The following is a 25908-nucleotide window of genomic DNA, read 5'->3' on the forward strand; positions in this document are numbered from 1 at the left end:
GAGCTAAAGTCCAGATTCTGATCTCCATGCAGCTTTCCACCCTTGTTTGGTTTGTCAGCTCACTTCCAGACTGGCACTAGGAGACAACATCTAAGGGGTGTTAATTAAATTTGCTGCTGCCCTGCTCTGGCAAAGCAACTCCATAACCTACATATGTGCTGAGGTTAGCAGGAGGCTGAAAAATAAGGTAAATACAGTTTTGGAGGGAAGAGGAGAAAAATTAAAGCTTTGATCTGGTGTCCTGGTTTCGGTGACAGGCACCCACTGCTACAAAAATGAAGGCTGAATCTTTCAAAGGATCTTCTTGGAGACTGCAGACGCACTTTGGTGCTTTTAATTTAATCAGACTCCTTTGAAGGTGGCAGCCAAAATGCACTTCCTACGAATACATTTGGTTTTAGTAAAGTGTGGACTTCTGCTGGTCACAGGGGCTTATTTGATAAAATTAGAAAAATTAAAGCAGGAGATAAACCCCAAAACTGAAGTATTTGGCGGAACAGAAATGTTTAAGGAAGATATTCCATTTTTCTTGGAAGCTGGTGCTGCTGATGACTTGCCCCCCCCCACAGAAGTCTGCTCTTGCTACAACTTTAGGAAGGATAAAACATCATTTCCAACCAAAACCAACTATTCTCATGTCTCAGTTCACAGGAATTAGATGCTTTTTCAAGAGACATTAGTGGAGTTGGAAAGAGGCTTTTCTCTTCCCCTGAATTTAAAGAAGTAATTTGAACCATGGCTTCTGCATTGGTATGAAGCAAGAGAGGATTGAGAAGGGCTGTGGATTGTGCACACACGCTACATCTACACTACATGTTAAAATCAGGCATGGACCAGATTATCATCTGCAGTGAATTAGCACCGTTCTGTTGAGTGTGTTAGTGGCAGACCCGGCTGACATCCTTTGGATTCAAACCTACACCTGCCACAGTCTGGATTTTTGGTCCTAGGCAATATTAGAGATTAGATCTGGATTTTAGCCCTCCCTAATACTCAGGATAACAGCAGTGGGTTCAATGGCTTTATTTGGTTTGGCAAAAAAATCATTTGGGTTGGCAGAAACATTGCTTCTCAAAAAGGAAAAAAACCCTACGCTGATTACTGGAATGAAGGGTCATTCCAATGAAATGAGGCCAAAACTATTAACTGAATTCATTTTGAAGTTGGTGAATTTGGGTTGCTTGCTAAACCCTGTATTTTTTGGCAAGTTTATCTATTCCCCCTCAGCTCCAGAGAATATAAAGCCCCTGCACATCACCTGCTTTGCCTCCAGCATTTCAGCATTTTTTGCTTGTTATATTTTCACTTGCTAACCAGTTTCTGAAGCTGCAGGGCTTGAGGGTAAAAATTTGGTGATGAGAGCATTTTTCCAAACACAGCTTGCATTAATCATGGTTTTGTCAAAGAACCTTTTAATATATGGTGTATGAACACACCAGGAGTTCATATAAAGTTTTTATTGCCCTCTGTTGTCAAAGTTAGACCAAGATGCTCTCCAGAAAGAAAACCCCATAATTTGTAAATAGAAGAGTTTACACTTCACTAAAGATCAAAGAGGAAACAATCTAGATCAAAAATAATCCTGTGAATTTGGCTTTCAATCTTCTCCCCATAGCCAGCAACATTCGGCCAATATCTCGTCCACCAACTTTGAACAAGTGCTATTAAAACATAAATGAAAAATGCTTGCCCTATAGGAAGTGCTTAAACAGGAAATTTACCTTTGTGTTATTTCCCGGCCATTACAAAATTGGCTTTAGCAGAGAAGAGAGAAGCAGTGAAGTGCACCATCCTTTCTCTTCATCTCAAACACCTTTAGGACTCTGACCCAAGAAGAGCAACTAGCTGCAAGCTGAGGTGGGGATGATGGCTGACTTGTAACTTTGATACTAGCTACTCAAACTGAGAAAGAAGAAGGAATAAAAGCAAAAGAGGTCACAGGTCTGTAACACTGACAGTAACACACAGGTGAAGGATGCTTTCAACATTATAAACTATATACAGGATAAAGCAGGACTCTTTCTTTTCCCAAAGAACGCAACAACAAAAATGTGTGTATAACACAGTGGGCACATTATTGTGGGGTTGAGGAAAGAGGGCTTTTTCTGAATTTTACGGGCTTAACTGACAGCAGTCCAGAGGACAGTTTATCTGTCTAAAAATACATCCTCTCCCCCTTCCTTGTTAAATATTTAGTGAAGACCAGGGTGGTAGCAATGTGTTTTCCCTGAACGGGAGCACCTTACTCCAGGAAGAGATGAGGGTGGGGGGTTCAAGGTGTGACACATCTAGTGCCAACCTCTGGTGCATCTTCTCATGGGTGACGGCAACTTGTCTTACAGTCAGTTGGGTAGGGTGTCAAGCCCAAGGGAAGCTGCGTGCTGCTTTGCCCGGAGCCTGAGGTTCTCAATACTTGTCGTTTTACTGTTCAGGCTTGGAAGGGAGCTGGAGGCCTGCAGGATGGGCGAGGACCAGACCTGCTGAGCGTGGGAGAGTGACTGATAGTAAGACTGACAGTGCAGAGAGCTCAGCGGTGCCATGTTGACGTTCATGCCCAAGTAGGGCATGGCAGATGGTGTCCCCATTTCGAAGGAGGAGTAATGGACCAAGTTGTTGGTTGCCGCCATGTGCTGGCGAAATTGCTCCTGCAGGCGGAAGAGGCTCAAGGGCGAAGAGGAGTAGGAGTGGGTCTGAGCCAGGCCACTGCTGGATGAAGGCGTCACAGTCGCGCTGATAGGAGACTCTGCAGCAGGAGACAGAGGGGATAGGGGTTATTTCTACAAGCTGGATGCAAGCACTGATCCTCACCCAGGTAGGGTTCAGACAACAGCATGGTTTTCTCCTGAAAAATGCATTGGGAATGCACTACAAAAGAGAGAGGTTGTGTTAGCTCAGAAGGGCTAAAGCACATCTGTGTGTCACGCTTAGCATCCTAGTTCCTAGAAATGTGCCTGCCCTTTTTCTTAGAGCTCTTCTGCTGCCATCAGGCACTGTTCTCCTCCCAAGCTCTAATCTGAGCAGAAGGTTTTTTCCCTCTCTGCTACAATAGAGGTCAGGCCTTCCACGAGCTCCTTTTAGTGCTGGCTGCAGGAAGACAAGTTTGGGAAGCCTACCTGCAAGATCCCATGCTCTAGGGGGTAAAGGGCTCTATCCAGCCACTAGCATCCCCCTTGGAAACGCCAGGTCCAGTCACCCACGCTTCACCAACACGCTGCCCCTCACCTGCTTTTGGGCTTGCTCTCTTGCAGTTCAAAGCCTTGCTGTCCACACCAGGACTCTTGTCTGCTTTAGCCTCTTCCAAGGTGCTCTTGAACTCCTCCTCTCTGTCTGTCTGGTCCTCAGGCGCTGACTCACTGGCCGACTGCTCCGACAGGGTTAGGTTGAGGTCCGCGCTTACCTCGCTCGGGAGGCTCTGGGCCTTTTCGGCCTCCGGGGTGGTGGCCTGGGTCTCCAGCATGGGTGCATCTGTCTTCCCCTCGCTGTGGCTCCCTTCGCAGTCCTTCTGCTTCTGCAGCTGCTCCTTTTGCAGGCTGCGCTGCTTCTTCCGGAATTTGGCCCTCCGGTTCTTGAACCAAACCTTCAGTGCCACAGATAGCAAGGGGAGAAAAGAGGTGAAAATCCTGCTTAATACCAAGCTCAGCATCATTCAGCCTGGGAGCTTCAAGGGAACCCCAAGTAATTACATACTACAAGCTCATGGTACCCAAATGTCAGTCCACTTGGTTGGAACTTAGAGCTCTACCTTCTTTCAATGCTTGTACAAGTAGCACAATAAATACGTTTTTAACAAATGTCAGCCTTTATACTGGATCTTTAAGGCAAAACCTTTTTTTTTTCTAAATTGGTCAGATGGTCAAGATGGCTTATAGCTGAGTCTGAAGATATTGCATTGGCTGAGAGTACAGTGCTCTGTCAGTTTCTGAGAACTTCCTGTTATCAGTGTATCAAAACTACAGAGGAAACAGTCAAAGTAAGTCATTACAGGTATAAGCTGATGTCTTGAAAATGCATCTAGGGGATGGGGAAGAATCCATATTCTTTTAACCAAAATCTGTGGACATGGATTGGAAGAAACATCTTTGCAATTCATGTTAGTGTTGGTTAGTTAGATCAGGAAACAAAAATTCTGAAGGTCAAAAATATCTTGACATCTGTATAAAAGAAATGAACTATTTTTTTTTCCTAGAGCCACCACTTATCCATTTCACACTGAAGAACTTGCTATTTAGTCTTTTAAAGCCACAACAATGCAAGAACCTCCCAACCAGCAGGTTACAAAGCATGTTGCATTAGCTGAAACTAAAAAAATAGGGAACTTTGGCCTGAAATGTTACAAATATTGATGATGGTGGAAAAGAACAGCTGGAATTACTTGGATTTCTGCTCCTCTGAGAAAGCCAGAAAATCCTCACAAATAAATAAATAAGTAGACTTCTGCTGATGTTTCTAAAACTTCCCCCAATGAAATGTGAAAGGACAAATGAAAACCAGTTTACAGTTCAGACAATCCTAAATTTAAAAAATGTGCTTGTGGATTCAGAATTTCTTTAGCAGATGTGTGACTTGGGTTGAATGGTTTGGGGTTTTTTTTGTCCTCTTTGACAGCTTTATCTGCCCAAAAATATTTGGTTACAGTGTAGGAATCTTGAAAGATCTGTAGAGCTGGTCAACCCTCTAGGAACCCCGCTATATCTTTAAAACATCCCCACTAACAAAACCACAAAATCGGTACCTGTACTCTGGCTTCAGGTAGATTTGTGCACATAGCCAGCCTCTCTCTCATCACCACATCTGGATAGTGAGTCTTCTGGAAGGTCTTCTCCAGTGCCTCCAGCTGTTGGGCTGTGAAGGCCGTGCGACTTCGCCTTTGTTTGCGATGCTGGGATCCATAACGTGCCTCCAAAATGATGTCTTGAAATGTACAGCCGTTGGAAGACAAGAAGAGTGGCCAATTTAATTATTGGAATTTGTATGCTGACAGTTGAATAAAGCACTGGCTAACAATACCTGATGAACCTACACAACAAGTGTTTGCATGGACTTAGCTCTAAAAAAGCCTGTGCATGCACTTTGCTGATAACTCAGGTGTTTGAGGAGATAAAACCTCTGACTAGGAAGCTTCTTCTGGAGTGGCAACCTCTTTCTACGACAGCTGTGGGAACTTTTGAGACTCCTATGCTAAATTTGGTTGAAACGAGCCAACTAAAGTTAGTGGGGCAGGACATACAGATGCACAGATTCCACCATGGCATAAGCATCGTTCACAGGAAACACAGTTAAAAACAAGGTGGGGAGATTCTGTGTCATAATCAGGAGAGGGGTCCAACATTATATGTCATGTTCTCCTTGAAGCCAAGGGCAGAGCTTTGGTAGGCCTCAATACTTCAACGAAACTCAGTACTGATCGGTGGGAAGAGCCTGTGTAGCTCAAACACAGCTGCCTCGAGCCTGTTGTGTTGGCTGCAGCCACATTAGAAGGCATGTATCTTCCCAGAAACCAGGCTGAGCTGGCTCTTCTTTAGTGTCTTGTATGTTGCTTACTGTAGTGTTCAAGACACGATATTGGAGAGCTGTTCTGGGCTCCATTTCAGGAAAGCACTTAAGCTCATGTGCTTATGTCTGTTTAGCTTGAAAGCACGTGCTTTACTGAGCACGGACACTCTCCAGCATCTGGGTTGGAAAAGCCAGACAGGAACCAAACCCAGCCCCACTGATTGCAAGCCCAGAGCGCCTTTCGCAGTAGAGGAGCTACTTGGAAGGTCTGACATTGCAAACTGTGCTTGCAAAATTGAGGGCAGAGAAGAAGTTCAGGCTGAGGAAAATCTGAGTCCCACAGTAAAGGGCTTATTATTTTACCACAGGCGTTATGATTTCACAACAGCTAGTTGGAGTAAAAAGATCTCTTTAAATCAATGAAAATAAGTTATTTTAAAATGAAAAAAAAGTGCCTTTATTATGCAAGTTGGGGCATGTTGTGCTACAGCGTTGGAATGAAATACCCAGTCTGGCGAGAGGTTTGCTCTCAAAGATGAAATGCAGAAAGAGCTTCAGCAGTGTCTGGTATCATTTTTAATTTAGTTAAGATTATGACTTTGAGTAGAAGAGAGGGATAAACACATTAGAAAACAACCTAATAGGGGGAAAAGTCAGCATTATCAATGCACAGAGCCAGATGAAGGCTCTTGTTGCTGTTTATTTGCGCTTTTGTCACGAGTATCATGGCATGAATGTAAACAATAAAACAAAACCTGCTGTCAGGCCAGTCCCAGAACCGCACAGCCAGGTTCCAAATATGTTAGCTAACGAGCGTAGCAAATCAGCTTTGCACTACTCAAACATTCCTCTCCCAAACTTCCAGCTGTTTCATTCTAGGTCAGCATTTGCAGCGCCTTTCTGGCCTGTTGCCAAAGCAGTGTGGTTTTGGCGACCTGGAAAAGACGTGATCAGGCTAAAGGTCTTTGGCCAAATACAATACAGTGTTGGCTGCGTACAAGAGACTTTTGTATTCAAGGTATCACAGCTCTTGGGGGAATTAAAACACTGGTATTAGCTGCTGCCACTTTTGGAGGCAAAGACAGCATCCGTTATGCATTCAGAAACAGCGCACAATGCAGCCAGGCTAGAAAAGGGAATGTTCCATGACAAGAAATAGAAGCTACCCTGAAATGTTTTACAAAGCTAACATTTATGTTTCAAGTATAAGAAATCAGGAGAAAGGACATTGGTTTAACGCCCTACCTGCAGGCTAGAATATTTCCGAATTTCTAGAGTAGAGGTTGGACCTACCAACTCCCCAGGGGCGGCAGCTCATGCATTAAGTTTGGCTACTCCAGTGAAAGCTAAACAACAATTATTTTAATGCTTTAACTATGTTTCCAGGCTTTGTGCAAGAAGGAGAATATAAATTGCAGGTGAGGCATTGCAGTTAAAATCAGAAACCTCTGTTTTCTGACTTAAGGTCATTTGCTTTTGTGCTACTTTATTCTGACTGTCCCTGGAAGGCAAATGAGATCTATAACCCTGCACTAAAAGATATTCAGAGGTAAAAAAATGTGAAGTAACTGCAAAGGAACTGGCTTGTAGGTATGTAATGCCTACCCCACCAAAGATAAGCAGATCACAAGGGGACAGTGGGATTTAATTTGGTGACACTCTTCCAGGTGGGTTATTAATTTTAAAGATAAGAGGTCAGAAAACCCATTTAATCTCCTGCTAGAAAATATGAGAATAGCTCTTTTATTCCATTTTTTCATTTCCCTCTGCTTTTTCCCTAGTTAGGGTCAAAGACATTAAGTCCTTCATGTTATAGAGTAAAAGATGCAAGCGATCAGAAAAACCTTTCAAAAGATTCTTGTGTCTAGGGAAGGGCCACCCAAGGCCCAAAGTCTGCAAGGCACTTTGCAGTTCTCGGGACCATCCATTCCCATCCGACCACCTGGGAGCTGAAAGTATGAGGGAAGGAGAGGACGGATGACCAAGACAAGGAAAGCGCCCACCTGTCGTTACTCTGCAGGCCAGCAGCAGAACCAGGATTACAGTTCAGGTCTCCTTGATCCCACTTTGATTCCCTTTTGTTGTGGACAGTGATTCCCCAGCTCTGTCCTACAGATCCCCAGGGATCCCATAGACCACAGTGAGTGACCTGAGGAACCATGTAAAGAAGGTCACTACTAACATTTCCTTCATAAGATGGAAAAGGGGTCATTGCTGGCAAGAAGATTTGAGAGTAAACAGTGGTCTGTTGATCCAAAAAGGCTGAGATGCTTGCACCTTGCTTTCATGGAATACCCACCTAGGAGGACTGGCCTCAGATTTTTGTGTGCTTACCTTGACTTAAGCCCACGTCTCTTAAATTTAGCCCACTAAAGTTGCCTGTGTAGATGACTCTTTTCACCTACTCTAGGCTGGAAGGAGTCACTCTGGAGCTTTTTTCCTAAATATCAGAAATCTAGGAAGCTAGCTTAAAGCAGATGCCTAATTTTTAGACCGTCCAAGAAAGACGAGTCCGTTCTTGGAAGGTCTCTAGAATCACATGTACAGTAACTTTTCACTTTAGCTTTGCTATATTGGTACAGTGCTTCTCCACCTTGCCTGTAGTCAGGTCTGGTCTACCATGTCGCATCCAAACCCTGACTGAAACTGTGATTTGTATCTGGTGATCATTTGCATTGGAGTAGCCCTTAATTATCTCAGACAGATCCGGGCGTGCTGTGGCAGGTTGAAGTATGGAACAGATATATTCGCCCTACCATGCAACATAGCCTCTGATCTCCATCAATTATTTTTGAACAATTCCTGCTACCAAATCATAAAATACTATCTGGACTTTGCAATTCCTTTTAATGGCAGTGTTGTTATAGCGTTATTACTGTCATGGCTAAACATGGGAAGCAGATCAGATAAAAGAAACTCTGGAGCAGTGATTCTTGTTCCAGTGTCCTGCCAGCAACAATTCTGTGTGAATAACACTCTCTGGTTAAAGTCATGCTTGACTTTGGGCCTAAAAAAGTTTCTTTAAGGAAGGCAAAATACAAGAGCAAAAGCCAGGACAGGACCTGCAATCATCACCCGAGCCAAGGGCTAGGATTCCCTGAAGAAATAGGTCAAGGTGAGACCCAAGAAAAGATCCAGATGAAGATGACCTTTTTGCAAGAGAAAAGAGTGCTTGGTGGGACAAGAAATGGAAAGTAGCTTCAAGAAGTGGCAGCATGGAAAGAGCAGGAATTTGCCTATAGCCTAAGATGGCAGTTCTTAGGGTATGCAAGGCCTGGGCCGCTCAGTGTGGACATCTAAATCACTGCATGCTCATGTTTGTTGTGCTGTTATTTACTAACAACAAAGCCAGTCTTTCCGGCATTTGTTGTTTTCCCGTTAAAACAGATTTCAGTGTCTTTTTAACCCTATCTTTTTAATTCCACATAGTGGCACCATGTTCCTTCTCAGACCCAGGCTCCCCAGCCTTAGAATCCCATTCTGGAGCAAAGCACAACGGTCAGTTTGCAGCAAACACTGGAGGGCTTGTGACATCTACATAGTGCGGCCTATATGTCTACTATATGGGACTACAAATGCTTGTCATCAAGCAGGTAACAGGTGAAATGCTGCCACTCCTAGAGATCTCCATGATTTAAAAATGCACTGCCTTCCCTCCTTTCCTGCCCAGGGGTCAGTGGCTCTCCGGCTAGGGCACTCTGTGGTGCACACAGGCTTGTCCTCATCCTATCCTGCCAGTTTGCTAAGTCACACTCTGATCTGCTTAAAATTCCCTGCTGAGGAAGAGTTTTGCTTGATACAAGCAACAAGCATTTTTCCCAGGGAACTACAAAAGCCATGAGTTGTTCTTACCAGCCAATCTTTCTGCCAGGGTGAGGGCGTGCACTGAGGGTCTGTAGTCAGGAGCGTGCTGAGCTTGCTGAGCTGCCTGCTGATGAAGGTTGTACATGGCGCTCAGTGAATTCATGGCATGAAGGGAGTAACCATTCACTCCATAGTGCTGCATGGCGACATAAACCTGAAAAACAAGAGCCGGCAGGAGAGAGGTGCTTAGGAACATGCTATTCCAGCATCCTGATGTCCCAGCAGAGCCTTGGAAATGCTGATCTGAAACTTAAACTGAGGCATGCAAGGGTCACTTCCAACCTCCTGACTCCGAAAGGTTCTGGGCCAGGATTCAGACTAGTTCCTGTAGACCTAAAGCACCAGTGACACCAATCTGGCTTCCAAGTTGAGAGACCAGCATCTGACTACCTCCTAGAAATGGTATACTGAACAAAACAGGATTTGCACGATTGTTAGGTACATGCCAGAATAAAATGCATTATATTAGCACTTTTAATGAACTGATCAAGCTTTATCCCAGAACCAGGTGGCATTTTGTCCCTGCCATTGCCTGCAGTGGGCTGTTCCACAGTCCTGTTGCCATAATGTCAAAGAATCTGTCTTATCTGAACATATTCATGTGTAATTTATTTCCATTCATTCTTCTTAAGGTTCTTCTTAACAAAACACAAATGGTAGGCAAAAAAAAAAGCATGTGGTGTAAAAAAAAATAAATCTGTAGCATAACAGGGCCAAAAATGTTATGGCTAAAGGGGGAATTAAAGTTTGCAATAAATACTGGAGTCTCATAGCTCAATATCAAGGAAATTATTTGAAAAACTAATGGCTTTTTTCTGCTGTGGCTCTGTGTGAAACTTCAAGCTGTTTTTCCTTACAGACCATCTGTAAAACTGAGCTAATATTGGTCTCAAAAGCTGAATGATGCTTCATTCATCCGTGTTACAAATGACTGAGGGCCTCAAGGATGTTCTTTCCCTGCTTCATAAGACATCAGAAGGCAAGATGTGAAACATTTACCACAAAAGAAAACTTCCAAAATATTATTCACACCAGCAAGTCATCGGCCAGAAAGTCAATGCAATGAATGACCATTCAGAGACAGAAGAGTTCCAGCTGGACTAACGTAAGGAAAGTAGACGGGTTATCTAGGCAACCTCTTAGAAAGCAGTTTTGATCATTGGAGGGAATTGGTTCATCTCCCATGGCTTTTGGAGGAACCTGATGCATTGAACTGCAAAAACTTGCGTGTAGCTATTAGGATGAAAAATTAACGATTGTTTTTTCCATAATAAGGACTCTCAAATCTCATCCTCATGCCTAAAGACCTCCATTTTCGCATGTAGAACACCTATACCATGGAGTAGAGGATCTCAGTGAAGATGGAGGAGTGGAAGTACATGAAGGCAAACCTCTGGGGCTGGGCTCTCATGGGTGACACTACCCACTTGCTCGGATCTCCGCTTCACTCCCCACCACTTTGACATAGCAGGTGCAAACATGGAGTGACCTTGTTTAACATTCAGAGACCAAGCTGCTGGTTCCTGGAAAAAACAGCTGATTCCTGTGCTATGGGGACTGGCAATGAAATGGGACCCCTTCTGACCTCCCACCTCGCAAGCGTCTCCCACGCATGGTGCCTGGGAACAAAAGAGGAAAGCCTTTTGACCTGGAGTTTGGTGAAGCTCCCTGCCACCTCAAGGATGTTCCTCGTTGCTCTGGGATGTTTTCTTTTGACTAAGGTATTTTGTGAAGTCATGAGCAAGAATCTTTGGGGTAGTCTTCTCAATGAGTCTGCAATAATTATGTACCAATAATTCAGGAATATACCACTTAGCCTCATTCCTGTTTCCCCAGATCCCTTGCACTCTGCCATCACTTCATTTCAGTGCCAACAGTCCTCATGGAGGGCAACAGATCCAGACATGCATCCAGGGAGATCTGATACAGACCCTAATGCAGCCTTCATCTGCTTTGGGCCTCCTTATTCACCTGCTCTAGATTCACTCCTAAATTATTCTTCAGTTTTAGACTCCAAAAAATCTTGGTGGCTCCCCCACACCCACCTCCCACCTCGCTCTGCACAGATGTCAGGCGCATCCCTGTGGCATGCGGAGAGTACTACCAGCGATATCCTTTCCCAGGCAAGAAAATACTATAAGCAAAAAACTCTCCCCTAGTTTAAACTACAGAAAGACATTTTTTACATGAATAGATGAGTTACTGAAAAATGCATCTAAGTGGGGAAGGGTACCTGAGATATATTCTGAAACTGTTTCTAGAAAACCTGGGGAGGGAGCGGATTGAAATCCAATTTTTATATATCCAAGCAATTAATTTTGATTTCATTTTCAAAATGCTTCATTTCAAAATTTACCGGTTTAATTTTTAGAAAAGTAAAGACATTCCCAAACTAAAATAATCTGTTCAACCTTCATCTATACCTTATTATGGTTTTACTCATTCTAATGGGGAAGAAAGCACAAGCCAACACTGTTTTGAGTTGAGCCACCGGGCTGATGGATAATTTTGATACTGATGCTGTCCTAAATGCAAGAATAGCTCTGCTCTAATACAACTTAATGGAGACTTAAGCAGTGCCAAAATTTTGTTGTTTCTCGTTCCAGGTGAAGAACTTCACTTGCCAACTGTTTTTTGGCATTTTTATTTTCACCACTGTGAGTACACAGCGAAATTACTTTGGGGGCATTGCGGTGCTGGACTGTGCAGATTTGCCGCTCTGGCCAGGAGCTGGGAAAGCAGCGCAGAGCGAAAGATGCAGGCAGATGAAAAAGCATGGCTCTCCCTTCTGCTGTCTGCGGCACATGCTACGGGGCAGGAGGGGTCCCGGTGACCCACGCGGCTGGTGTGGAACCGGAGGTGGTGTCCTGCGACCCACGGGAAGGAAGGGCCCGGCTCGCAGCCGGGGGGAGCGCCCAGCCCGGACAACCACCCTGGGCAGGTCTAGCGGTGCCTACGGCAGAGCCTCATCCCGTCCGTCCCCTGCGTGGCTGTTCCCCACGAGCGTCCCGCGGCCTCGCGCGCCGGGCTGGGCTTGCGGACGGGAGCGCCCGGCGCGTGCGGATCCCTGTCGGCAGCGAAACCTGCGGAGCGGGGCAGGGGCAGCTGGCCAGAGCCCTCCTCTGCGGTGCTTTCCCAGGCTGGGAGCAGGACCGGTGTTTCTGACCCCACGCAAGCAGGGAAACGGGAGCTTTGCAGCACCGTTTTTGTCTCCTGCCTTCCCGGCCCCTGACTTCTGAACCGGCAGACCAGTTTCACCAGCGCTGGCCGGCAGGGTGGAGTCTCAAAGCTTATTAAGTTCCTGTGCGTGTTGCGAAAACCCATCGAGGACGCAGAACCTATGAACCGCCCTGGGCTGCTGCCAGACCTCAATCCTTAATAGACGCTAGAGAATCCACGCTGGGCTCAACCTTGCCAGGAGATACGTGGGAGGCCAAGTGGCTTTGGCTCCCCTACTCACAGAAATGCCTGTTTGTTTTCTAATCTCCTTTGCACGCTGCTGTTTGTATGCCAAAGGGGCACATTCGGCAAACAGCAGGGAGAGGAGGGGAATTCCCCCAGAATACGCAGTCCTCTGAGGACACTGCCAGGGATTTTGGGTCTGTAGCCCAGTGTTTCCACCGAAACACTTTCCCCAGGAAGATTTCACTTTATTTGGTTGTTAAAAGCTGCTTTTGTATGTGTGCGTTTGAACAAACTCTCCTGGGTGGCCTAGAAGAAAATGCGTTAATAGTAATAATAATAATTTAAAAAAAAGCAGGGAACTTAAAAAATAACGACAGACACATGAAGGGAGTCAATATACATCACAGTGTTAGTGATAACTGCCTGGCGTGCTGCAGTGCAGGCGACAGGCAGAACTTCCTGGTCACTTGTGCAGTAAATACATCATCCCAGATTCAGTTTAAAAAAAATGGGGAAAAAAGGAGATACCTCGCATTTACTTGGTGAGATTGTTCAAGCCAATAGGCAAAGTTAACTGAGACTGCAAACAATTCCTATTTAACTGTCAGCTCTGAGCACGCTCCAACCCCAATAAATTAAATATTTAAAAGACATCATGCAGCAATTTTTTTTAATGGAGAAAGCCATTCATCAAGCCACTGCTGTGTTTCACAAGCTGTCGAATAGTGCTTACACTGGTTAAAATAATCTTTATATTTCATTAAGCAACCAAATAAGCTGATCCCTCCCCACTGGCTGTATAGATGGTTTTAATTTTCAAAATCTGCAAATGCATCTTTTATGTCTCTGTTGGCTGGAGGGCCTAAGGAACGAGAGCAGCCGGGAGGAGGATGAGAGCAAAGTTTGAGCTCCCGCTTGGTGCAAAGGTACAGCCTCGAGCGGCCGGCGATGCAGCCGGGAGGGTAGCGCAGGGCCCGTCGGGAAGGAAAAGGGATGTTTCACCCCACTTTTGCATGCAGAGCTGGGGACTGAGAAAGGGCGTGGGGCAAGGACAGATGGCCGAGAGGCAAACGTGCATGTAGGAGGAGGCGAGCGTTGCTTTGCCCGTGCTGAGAGCTGCGGGAGGCTTGGGCTGATCCGCCGCGAGCGCATGGCGCACGCCGCACCGGGGCTGCTGCTTCCCTTCCGCGCGGCCGCTGGGGCCACAGCGACGGCTCTCCCGCCCCCGGCAGCCCGAGGCTCGCTTCTCCCCCGGCCGCCCGCGCCGTCTGGGCTCGCCTCTTCCCCCGCAAGCGCACGACCTCTCTTGCTGCAGGGGCCCCATCCCTCTGCCACAGCCGGCCGAGATCCGGCCTCGTAGAGAGGACCGGGAGGAGGAGACGGCGCTTCCCGCCAGCTCTCACCGCCTGGGCTGTGGGAAACACGGGTTTCTCCACCCTCTGCGTTATTAGAGGCCGGGCAAGGTGCGTCTCTGCCCACCCCAGGCTGACCCTGGGAGCACATCACTCTTTATCAGCTGCTGGGGCTCAATCCGATGCAAAACATTTTGCACGTTTAGGGGCCAGGACCCCCAGAGCAGCGCTGCTGCTCCAGCTGCTTCGCTGCTCCCAGCTGCCCCTTCCCAACAGCGGCCGTGAAAACCGCAGGCTCCCGTAACACCGTAACATCAGAGCGGTGCGAGTCCTTTACGCCGCTTAACAACGTAGCGTACGAGGGGACTTCAGAGTAGTATCATCAGCCGCAATGGCTCAGGTCAGCTGGCCTGGGCTTCTCAACTTGTATGAATTACTCTAGGTTTCCCTATTTAATTCGTATCTAATTACATATCCAGGAGCACGATCCTGTCCTGAGACAGAGGAAAGTAAAGAGGAAATAGCCACCAGTTTCCTCACTGGGTGAAAACTTCTGTTCCTAATAGCCGGTGTTTTTATATGTATGTATTTGAAACAGGTATGAGAACAATAAAACATCTTTTAAAGATTTGAGTATTGAAGTTTTCTGCAAAGTACCTTGAAATGAAACTTTCATATTTTCCCCTTCTACCGAGAAAGAAAGCAAAAAAATAGAGATTTATTAACTGCACCCAAGAATTTGAGATCAGGGACATTTTCTGCTCGCTGCTCTCTTCATTTCAATCCCTTATTCCCCATCAAAACATCGTCAATCTGTATTTGGCTTCACATGCCATCCACACAGGACATTTAACAAAATACAGAACTGACAAAGCCTATTAGGGGAGAAACATATCGATTCCTGCAGCCTGCAACCTGAAGTGTCACCCGTGCTGGCCACAGAGCTCACGGAAAGCGGCAGAGCGTGTCTCCGTGGTGAGCTGTCCTGAACGAGGACAGCCACAACAGCTCCTTGTGCAGACGCTGCTCTGGAGCAAAGCAATTTTAAATCAAGACAGCGTGTTTGCTCAAGCGGGTTATTCTGGAGGAAACCCTTTTTCTTCCAAAGTAGACTGTGTCTAGATGGATGAAGCTTCTTCAGTAGTTTATTCTGGCCAATTTCCCAGGTAGAAGTAGAAAATGCCTAGCACAGGACAGTTGCTCTGCTCAAACAAACTCTGCTGGGCACCATGAGCTTGAGGTCGGGTGTAGAGCTCAAAGCTTTGCAGGGACTTTGGACCATTTTCTCTTTTCCCTTCAATTGGCTCCTTTGAACAGCGAGTCATCCCAAACTCAAAAAAGGACTCGACTAAATTCACTGGCATATACAAGATGCTCAGATACCATCATGCAGAATGGAATAGTAAAACCTGTGAATTTAAACTTAAAAAGACCAATTTTTTCTTAGAGGAGTCAAGAACGGGATACCAGCACCTGCTTGAGACTGGTCAGCATCAGTGGGATGTTGCTGCATCATTTCATTAGAGCTTTTCAGAAATTGGGGAGGCTTGAGGGGGAAAAGGAGTATATATGAGGATTTCTTAATGTAGAAAACAAGCTAAAGTGAGAAGATTATGTCTGGATTTTGATAACTCATTGGCAGAAGGGAATTTCAGCACAATAGGTACCATCAAGGAATCTCAAGAAAGTTAATCTCTGATGAAAATAAATTACCCAGCCATGCATTTTAATTTTGGAGGAGCTCTGCACTGCCTTGAGTCTGCACCTTGAAGCAAGACACTGCATGCAGAATGGGAGAAGCATCAGGAAAAAATTGCAGAAGAAGTGTCTGATGCTCACTTGTGACCTGTGCCTCGCTCCAGTTGGTGTACGGTTCTCTGTAGGTGACAGAAAAATAGGAGCAGCCCTGTCACATAAAAAGAAAAGTTGCGGTCTGCCAGCCCGGCCCTGCACTGTCGGTGCCTGCTCAAACGGTGCGAACCGCTGCTCATGTTTCCCTACACAGGGCGCAGGAATCCGTTCAGTGTTAACAGGGAAGAGCAGACAATGGTTTGTGTTAACGATGTCCTCCTTATTAGTGCTGGCAGTAAACGGCATCAGAAATAAAATCAAAACAAAATATTGCCCCAGTCCTAGAGCCGTTCTGCTTTATGATTTCATGCTTCGAGTCCTTATTCGGACACACTTTAAATCAGCAAGATGAATAACGAATCTCTGCCCCTACTTATCTGACAGTCTAGGAAAAGAGGCTCAATATCTCCACAGACACAGGTTTTATACGTATTTGGTATGAATTCTATGAATATAATTCTAAATGAATTACATACCTAGGGGGTTCTGAATAAATGAACCTTGCAAGAGGTTTTCTTCAATCTTTTTTTTTTAATATCCCTAAATCTTTAAGATATAAAAGGGTCCAAAAATCATGTAAGATAATAACTAGCATGTCATAAATCAGTTTTGTTCCTCACGTGAGATTGTTTCCTTAGACATTCAGCAATCTCACCTTTGTAGTGGTTGAAATATAAATAACTTGAAATACTGCAACACATCATATTTTCTCATTCAAATGCTGAAGTCTCGGAGCAACATGCATCATAAAAGCAGGGCTCGAAAGGATTTTTCTTATGACTGGAATAAAGGAATTGAGAACAGCTCAAAAAATCAAGATTCCTCATTTCTGATCTACTTGCAATATTTTTACACCTGTGTAAATCCCCGGATCGAAATACAGTTAGCTTCCTGATGTAGAATGAGATCAAAATTAGATCTAGTCTATTTGAGCAAATCTCAACTCACTCAAAGCAAAAACTGGCTTATTGCACAAATTTTTGCAGCAGCTGTTGTTCAGCTACTACTACTGACCTTAGTAAAACTGCTCTATTCCTCCTCAGCAACAGGCAAGCAGTACCTTTCTCTAGCCTTTAAAATGAAGACGATCATTTTCTTAAAAACACGAAGTTAGCTGGCAGCTGAAATTTGGAAATACTTCCATTTAGGGACAGCGTCACAGTTTTGGGGTAGACCTTGTCAAATATTTGCTTCCAGCAGGGCTCTGGTGCTGAAGAGTATAGCAACTATATTTATAATTCTCTCTTATTCGCAGTGGAAGCGTAGGAGGATCCGAGCAGTTTCATAAGGTTTAAAAAACAAACCTCGGAGCACCCTGCTGAAATGGGGAAGTTTTATCGTATGGCTCTGCAAACTCGGACACTAGGTTACAAGCAGGTGAGGCAACAGGCCCTGGCTGATGGAGGTAACTCATCAGCTGCTGTGATTTTTATTTAAAGCTTTTGTGAAATCATCTTTTCTTCTTTTTTTCCCCCCCTCAAAGCCCCAGATAACAGAGCCAAGTGCCTGAGCAGACAGCTCCTGTTTAAAGAATTTCTAGTGCTTCTCTTCGCAGAGGCTTCAAAGCGCGGTCTCTAAAGGTCTGAAATAAAATAAAATCAAGACACCCTCAAAGCATCTACTTTTGAGCCAGGCACAATTTTTAAGGCTTGGAGACCAGTGCTTGCAGTGCAGAGCCCGGATGGGGCTCACCAAACATCATCGTGGTGCTAAATCTCTTGCTGTCCTTTTGAGCACATCAGTCATAATTTACACCCGACAAAACCGTTCTTGCAGGTTGGGTCAGTGTAAACGCAGCTCCCGTTTCACCTTCGGAGTGGTGTTCAGCCCTCAGTGACAGCCCTTGCAATCTCTGCTGAAGCAGAAACCTCTTCCTGAGTAAATAAGGAAACCTCTTAAAATGAACATCCCTTTGGCTCTAGCTGCCGCATCCCGTTCTGCTTCCAGTTCAGTCAACAGCAAGGAAAGGAGGTGTTTTACACAGATTTCTCGTGATTACTGTTACAGAGGAAACAGCAGCCAGACGGCCCCCAGGCTGCTCGGTGCCCACGGCCGCCCCGCCAGCACTGCCGCCGCTGCGCGCTGCCTTTGGGGGGTGTCGGACGCAGCAGCCAGCCCGTCCTCTCCACGGCTGGAGCCCTCTGCCTCGAACCCGGCCCTGAGTTCAGGACTTGGAGTAACCTTGAAGGGCTACGCAATCAAACCACCAAATTCACAAACAGCTTACAGTGTTTAACTTGGCTGTTTGCATGCAAAAAACCCCCCGAATCTTCTCCCTCACCCCTTCCAAAACAAGCATGTTTCTGGCTTAGCTGTGTTTGGATGTGGTCTGCCTGGCTCAGCCCTTCCTCTCACTTCAGTAAAAATGGCTTTGCTCGAGAAGCGTCGTTTTGTTCGCCTGAACGCTGGCGGAGGGAATTTTCCAAGCCGCGGGAGGAGAAGGGTCCAGCGTCTCCGGCTCTGCCCTTCCCTGGGGCCGCGGGCAGCCGGGGGCACTTGGGGCTCGCTCCCTGCCCCGCACCAGCTTCGCCCGCAGCGGACCTGGCTGCAGACGGCTGCGCGGTCAGACCGCCCCGCTCGAGGGAGCCCCATGGAGCTGCTGGGTCCTTGGTGGGGGTTCAGCAGCCTCTGGTGACCCTGAGGGACGAGGCAACGCCCTGGAGGTTTCTACCCCTTAACATGATCACATCAAATTGCCAGCAGTGTACAGTTTCGTGCCAAAATAAGGAGGCACTGGGGAGAACCACTGCAAGCAGCGCTGGCAAAGACTTCCCCGACAGAAAAGGTTTGCAGAGGCAATTAAAGATATTTCCAGCTCCTCTCCTGCTGCTTGGCAGCTGTTACCACCACTCCAGGCGCTGGGTTGGCGGAAGGGACCATGTGCTTGGTGCCGGCCTGGCACCTTGGCCAAGACCCCAGGCTCCAGGGAGGATGGCCGCAATGCGGGCGCAAGCTCCCCTCCGCTTTCCTTTGGGCAGGGGAAAGGGGCAGCCGTGGAGGGAGGGTAATTTCTTCTCCCACCACAATTATTCACCAGGCAAGTCGGAGCAGTAAGTGATGGGCACTAAACTGATAGTGGTTAAATACACACTGGGGGGCAGAGAGAAAAGCATCCTTGTGAAATTCAGTGGTTTACGCCCCATCGTTGGAGTTTGCCCCACTTGGCATGGAGCGACTTTCCTGGGTGCTCTTTCACCTGTTTAGCGGAAGTGCTGCGAAGACGCAGCACCACCTGCAACTTTGCTTGAATCTGATCTCAGATAGACCTGAAGAACAAACTAGTTTTGAAGGAAACGGAGAAGATGAGATCTTGAGCCTGGGGTGTTTCTGTAGGTACAGCCGGACTCTGGGTCTGCCCCTGCAGACAGTGTTTGTAGCACTCTAAATCTACAGTCACAACCCACGTGGTGGCAATTGCTTCTGCTCAGACTAAGGTCAGGCAGATTGACAGGCAAGGGTTACCTTAGCCAAAAAGGAAAAAAAAAAACACAACGAAGAAAAACTGAGAAAGACCTCTTCAGCAAGCTGTAAAACTGTGGGATGCTTAATACCTTAAAAGAATAAGTGTCTGCCTTGCAAAAGTTTTGAGTTTTCTTTCTTCACAACAGACAATGCTTGTTTTTCTCACATCACTGCAAAAGCCATTTGTGCTCGATGGCTTTTACAGGGAGAGGAGGGAAAAAGAAAAAAAAAAAAAAAAGGAGCTCTGCCCTCTTAAAACAGGGCCACAAGTTAGAGTTAGTACAGAAACCAGTAGCTGGGGAGAGCTGTGGGTGTACGTAATGCTTCCTTTCCCGTAAGCATTTGGATGCATGCACTGAATCCGCCGCGGTTGCCAAGGTAAGCAATATATTTTGGCCATCAGCAGGTGACCTGAGCCGCGCGCTGCAAAACAGGCAGAGCAGCTAAACGCGCAGGGCGCTGGTGCAGCCCGTCGGCAGAGGCGCGTTTAGCCGGCCCCCCCGAGCCGCACCGAGCGTGCGGGGCGGCCGCTGCTCGCTACCCGCCCGTCGCTCGGCTCGCGCTCGAGCCGCTGCAGACACCGCGTTTCCGCAGCTCCCTTCGCGGGAGCGTTTTGTGCATCCGCCTGCCTCCCCCGGCCCATCTGGTTTCCCTTTGCGGAGCAGCCTAGCGAAATTCCCAAGCACGCTCCCCCCTCCCCCCCACCAATACTTTCAGTTCTATCATCTGGGCAGTTTAAAGTAGTATTTTTCAAGTCAGTGTTTGCTCTGGCCACACAGTGGCTGCAGTTGGTCCCAAAAGCGTTGTGCCAGCAGCTACCAGGAAGAAATCCCATTCGCACTGTGGCCCACCCACAACTCCTGGCCGTAAACTGCCGTTGCAGCCGCTCGGAGAGCTGCTGGCCCCAGGCACCCCCGCGTCCCAGCCCCGCTGCCGTCCCTCGCGCAGAGGCTCTGCCCTTTCCAGCAGCTGTGGCTGCACCAGACTCGCTTTAGAAATCGTAAAGGGCATGATCCAAACCCCACCAAAGTCAACAACAAAAAAAAGTAATTTCAGTAGCTTTTGGGCTGGAATAGGCTGGAGGAAAAAGACACAGGTTTTTGACTAACCTCAGTACATCGCGAATTAATTCCTACATATTTAGCAGCATTTAAGAATTCTTCAGCCTCTATATCAACAAGCATATTTTGATGGACATTCCCCCAAAGCAGGTTATTCTTATCAGTAGCTGCATAGGGATTGGAATATTTTGGCTTCTTTGAATCCTTGTTCCCCACCATTTTTCCCTAGGGTTCCCCCCTGACAAGTAGCTCTAAATGTTTCTGTTCTGACTCGAGTACCGAAGCTTTTGAAAGGGTCCAAACCTAACTGGCATTTGTCAGCGCCTCAGCAGAAGCATTTCCAGCTTGAAGAGCTGAATTTTGGCTAGCTGCTGGGTAATCCCTGGGGGGGGGTGATACAGCCGGTGTCTTTGAAAACACAGCCTACTTCTAGCTAAGGGTTTGCCCATGGCTTTAGCAGCAAAAACAGTAGGTAGCCACATCGGAAGAGTTTGGTCCCTGTTCCTTTTCTGCAGCATCTTTGTTTCGGTAGGGCTGGTTGTGATGACGATTGCGGGGGGGGGGGGGAGAGGGAAATCTCTGTTCTCTCTGGATTCTTTTCATCAGATTCCTTTCTTCCTCAATGAAAGATTTTTTTAAAGATAAATGCACGACACTGGGAACAAAACCCACTGCAATCACCCCCTCTATGACTGTATTGTGTAAAACTTGCCTGGCCAGCCTGCCCTTACCTCTGGCTGGTGGGGAAGCCTCTCCAGCTCTGTTTCTGTCTCTTTGCCACAAGTGGTGGCCCCGATGCCAAGGGGAAGCAGCATCTGCACCAGCTCTGTGAAACAGAGCTTCATCTTCCGAGACAGCGACCAGATCCCTGCAGCAGCCCACCAATTTGTGCAAGTACAAGGAGAATGTCCCGTTTGGACATCAAGATCTGTTTGAATTAGCATGGAAAGCTGGAACACCTCTCTGTCTCGGTCTGATGGTACGATTTTGGATGTATTTTTTTTTGTATTGAATACATTGGTGTAATTTAATACAACGTCTCATCAGTCATAGGGTAGCTTAAAGAGCTGAAGTCACTCTTACCCTTTCAGGGATTTTCCATCCTTACAGTTCTTAGTTATTTAAATATCCAAATAGAAAAACTGAACTTAGAAACATGATCTGAAAGCCAAAGAGAGGTAAGTTCAATTCTCTCCTGCTGGGGCAAATGAGGGACCTTAACTGACTTGCATAGGCTTACTCATTGGTAAAAAGCTAGCATGAAAGGGGAAAAAAATAAACAGCTGAAGTGCCAATTCTGAGATCCAGGTATTGAGGGAGAAACAGGGAGCAGAGAGGATCTGCAGAGCCAGTCTGTCCCCACCACTGCCCCGAGCAGCAGAGAGATTGCGGATGGGGGATATAAAACTTCTCCTGGTCGGGGTGAGCCCTCCGTCCTGCCCTTCCCAGGACAGGGCAGGGAGAAGACCCTGTCCACCCCACGGTGGGGCTCAGCCTTTGCCACCCATCATAGGATAAGGCTTCGTGCCTTGCGCACTCGGCGCAGGGCTGCAGGTGCTGAAACTCCAACACCCCCAGGGAACTGGAATCCAGCCCTGCCTGCCCCAGTTTAGCTGTCCAAGATCTGGAAAGTCGGGGGGGGGGGGGAAGCAAAGGGGTGCTTGAAACGTGGGGAGGGAAGACCGCAGGGCGGGAAGGAGGCGAGGCTGCGGCCCAGCGCTGCCCTGGCGCTATCCCTGCAGCCGCAGCGCCGAACCCCAGCCAGCCCGGCCAGCCCATCGCCCCCCTGTCCCTGGGACCCCTCCAGCCACCCGTGCTCCGCCGTCGCCAGCCCCGGCCGGGAGGACAGGTCCCACTGAATCAGCTAATAGCACATTTCTTTCCTCATCTGCTTTGTGCTCCTGGCAGAGGCGAGGGGAGGGGAGGGAGGAAAACCCCCTCCAGCCTTGCCTTTGGGGAAGCGGGAGGCTACTTCAGACAAAACTGTTATCCATTAACATCCAATTATCACTTGGTCCAAGCCATTAATTATAAATCAGCCTCCTAATTGGGATAATTAGCTCTCTGCTACTTAATGTAGTATGACTGATGCGTTTGGAAAGAAGGTAATCACTCCATTTGTTTAGCGTTAGGAGAACAAATCCAACTCTCATGGTTTAATTTCAGCCTTAGCCTCCCCCCCTCCTCCCCAAACAGCATGAAAAGCTCTTTCCAGCCCTATTAATTGTTTGGGAATCACGATGTTGATGGACACACGCCAGCCCCGCGGGGCTTTGGGGGAGGGCAGACCCGGCAGGGCTGGGGGGGCCGGGAGGGTCGCCCCGACACTTGCCCACGACCCCCACTTCGCACCGTGTCCGTCCCCCCGGGGGACTGCTGTATTTTTGGGAAGGGGGTTAATTAGAGGGGACGGGGCTGAGCCCAGGCGCGACCCACAGGTGCAATGGCTCCGGAGGAATCGCGGTGCGGCCGCGCCTCTCCGCGCCCGCTCAGCCTGCGCCCCCGCCGCGCACGGGCCTCGAGAGGCTGCCGGCAAAACCCGTTCAGGGGAGCGGAAAAACTTTCCTTCTTCCTTTTTAATTTCTCTCTCTCTTTTTTTTTTCTTCCCCTTCTTCTTTCCCCCACTTCCCCGGGATGTCTCATTAATGCCGGCTGCTCGGCGAGCCGCCGATAGCTGCGGGACATGATTAGATATTTATTACTGTCATTTACATGGAAAACTTGAGCTAACCAAGTGGAACTGGAGGGGGGCCGCCGGAGGGGACGGGATGGAGTTGGGAGTGGGGGATTTCTTTTTCCGCGGCGCTGGAAACCGAGCTGGAACCCGGGACGCAGCCGGAGCCCGGCCTACTGAAGCGGCTGCCGCGGGGGGGGGGGCCTCCGCGAGGTCCCCCCGGTGGAACGGGTATTTCGGGCCACCCCTCCTCGGTCCCGGGCCGCGCTTGCTCTTTGCCCTGCCCGCGTTTCGTTTCGGAAGGGCTCGGAGAGCGTTTGGTGCGCGGAGCTCCCCGGGAAACGGGCGCGACGCCCCGCTTCTGCTGCGGGGCTCGGCGGTGCCGGGGCTGGGGGCACCGCGGGGCTGGCCCGTCCCCAGCCCTCCAGCCGGTTCCCCCCGCGCCGTGCGCCCGTCGGGCAACAGCGGAGAGCGGCAGCCGGCCGGGAGCCGCGGGGCTCCGGGCAGCTCCGTCCCCAGCGCACCCGCGCGGGGAGCTACCAACTTACCCCCCCCCCCCCAAAAAAAAAAAAAAAAAAAAAAAAGCAGCCACGGCGGGTGTCCCGAGTCAGACGCCGTCCCCGTCGGAGGAGAAGCTTCCCGGAGTGCCCTGCTCTGGCTAGGGGAAGATGCGTCCCCCCCAATCCCGTCCCGGCCCCGCTCCCGGGGCACCCCTCCTCGGTAGGGCCAGCCTCTCCGTCCCTTCGCCCCTGCAAGGAGGCCTTGTCCCCGGTGCCCCCCCGGCAGCGGGCACCGACCGGGGACATGTACTTTCCTCCGCCGAAGCGCAGGCTGCGGCTGGAGCCTCCCCCTCCCCTTTCCTCGCTGTTATCCCATGGCCCGAGGGGCGACTCTGGCGGAGATGTATGAGATCTCTCGCGGTAAAAATATGCATGCTGATCCCCATTTGGTTAGCCCTGTAATGGAGGTGTAAATAGGTTTCGACTGCGAAGCCCTTAATTCATCACGCGAGCCTGACAGTGCGGGTCTGGGGTTTATATACATCTTAAAGTGAGAGCGGGGAGGGGGCCCGGCGCAGCCCGGCTCCCCAGCTCTTCGCAGGCGGGTCCGCGACCGTTTTGCCGTCCAGCCTTTCCAAAGTGCGGTGGCGGGGTTTTTCCCTAGAAAACATCTCCTATCGCTGCCAGAGCCTTGCCCTCTCCTCGCCGTCCCTCCCGCACGCAACTTTCCAGCGGCCCCAAAGCCCCCCGCGGTCGGGGCCGGCCCGGCTCCCCCCGCCTTCGCCCCGGCCCCGCACCGCCGCCGGGCTCCCCCCGGGCTCCGCGGGTTCATTAAAACACCGATGTGTAAATGGGGCGCAAGTTGCGCTCTCCCGCCCGGAGCCCGACCTCCCTCTTGGCCAGCCCCGCGCCCGCGGTGCGCCCTCCCCGCCGGCCGCCCAAAATCACGGCGGAGCGGCCACCCCGGCCCCAGCCCGCTCCGCGGTTAGTCCGAGCTGGTTGGGTTTTTTTTTCCCCCTCCTTTTTCTCGGGAGAAAGCGTACTATCTTCCAAATAAAGTGAAAAGGGAGCAGCAGGGGATGCAGAGCAGCTGGCGAGAACTTGTGCTGGACCCCGGGCCGGGCTTCCCCTCCTCCGCGGTGCGCGCATCCTTGCAAGCGGCTCCTCCGCGGGACGCGGAGCCCCCTCAAACATCCCCCCCCCCAACATACACCTCGCAAACAACCCCCCAGACTTGCCTTAATTTCCCCCCGCAGCCTCCAGCCCCCCCGGGAGCCTCGCTACCCCGGGCCGGGGGTGTCCTACCTGGGGCGGCGGCGGCGGCGCAGCCTCCCCGCCCGCCGTGGGAGCCGACCCGCGGGGCGAGGGCGCGCGTGGGAGCGGGCGCTGCGCCCCGGCCTCGCCCCCTGCCCGCCTTACTCCATCCGCCCGCGCTGCGCCCGCGCTGCCTCCGCGCCCGGCGCAGCTGCCATCTACCGGGAGGCAGCATTGAAGAAGGATTTTTAAAAGGAGCTTCACAGCGACCCGGGAGCTACCCAGCAAGATTTTCAGTGGTCCTCCACCCTGTCAATCAAAACGGGGCTGCTGATACATCGCGCCCCCCCCCCCCCCCTTCTTACCAGTCATTTACTCCAAGCCAAGGTGTAAACGGCTAATTAAATCCCTGGGAGCGGAGGGGATGCCGGGGGAGGGAGGAGGGCTAGCCCTCGGGCCGGGGGGGTGACGGGGTCCCTGGGACACAGGGGAGGGAAGCCGTGCCCCCCTCCGCCCCCGGCTTAGCGCCACGCTGGAGCAGACCCTGAAGTTTTCCTCTCCCCGACGGCCCTGTGTTGGGGGCAAATAATCTTTTCCCAGTGTTAACTACAGACCTGCCCCGATCCTGCGCCCCGGCCCCGCGGTCCCCCACATCTGTCCCAGCTCAGCCTGCTGCCCCCCGCTCCCCCCTCCCCCGCCGGTCTTTAACGGGGGGGGGGGCAGGTAAATTTCCAGATGGCTGAAGCGGACGGGCAGACCGACCGACGGACGAATGGATGGAGCCGGGGGGCGACGGGGGCCGCGACCGCGCCGGGAGCCGGCGGCGAGAGACACCCGGGCTGCTGTGAGGGCGAGGAAGGGAAGGGGAAAAGGAGGGAGAGAAAGCAGCCGAGAAGGGGAGGCCACGGGATTTCAACACAGAAGAAATACCCTTTTAACGTCCCCCCTCATTTTTTTTTTGTTTTACGATCCTTCAGATTGTTTTTTTTTTT

The 25908-nt window shown here is 49.4% G+C and overlaps 1 protein-coding gene across 1 annotated transcript; it reads right to left on the minus strand.

Moving 5' to 3' along the window:
- Positions 1–2342: 2342 nt before the first annotated feature.
- Positions 2343–25151, minus strand: DMBX1 (diencephalon/mesencephalon homeobox 1). Its single transcript, XM_067300481.1, is given in 6 exon segments — positions 2343–2743; positions 3223–3577; positions 4733–4911; positions 9346–9511; positions 24968–25057; positions 25059–25151. Coding segments are annotated over 6 exon segments (1284 nt in total).
- Between the last annotated feature and the right edge of the window lie 757 nt (positions 25152–25908).

Source organism: Apteryx mantelli, chromosome 8, assembly GCF_036417845.1.
Source record: "Apteryx mantelli isolate bAptMan1 chromosome 8, bAptMan1.hap1, whole genome shotgun sequence".
Taxonomy (NCBI): domain Eukaryota; kingdom Metazoa; phylum Chordata; class Aves; order Apterygiformes; family Apterygidae; genus Apteryx; species Apteryx mantelli.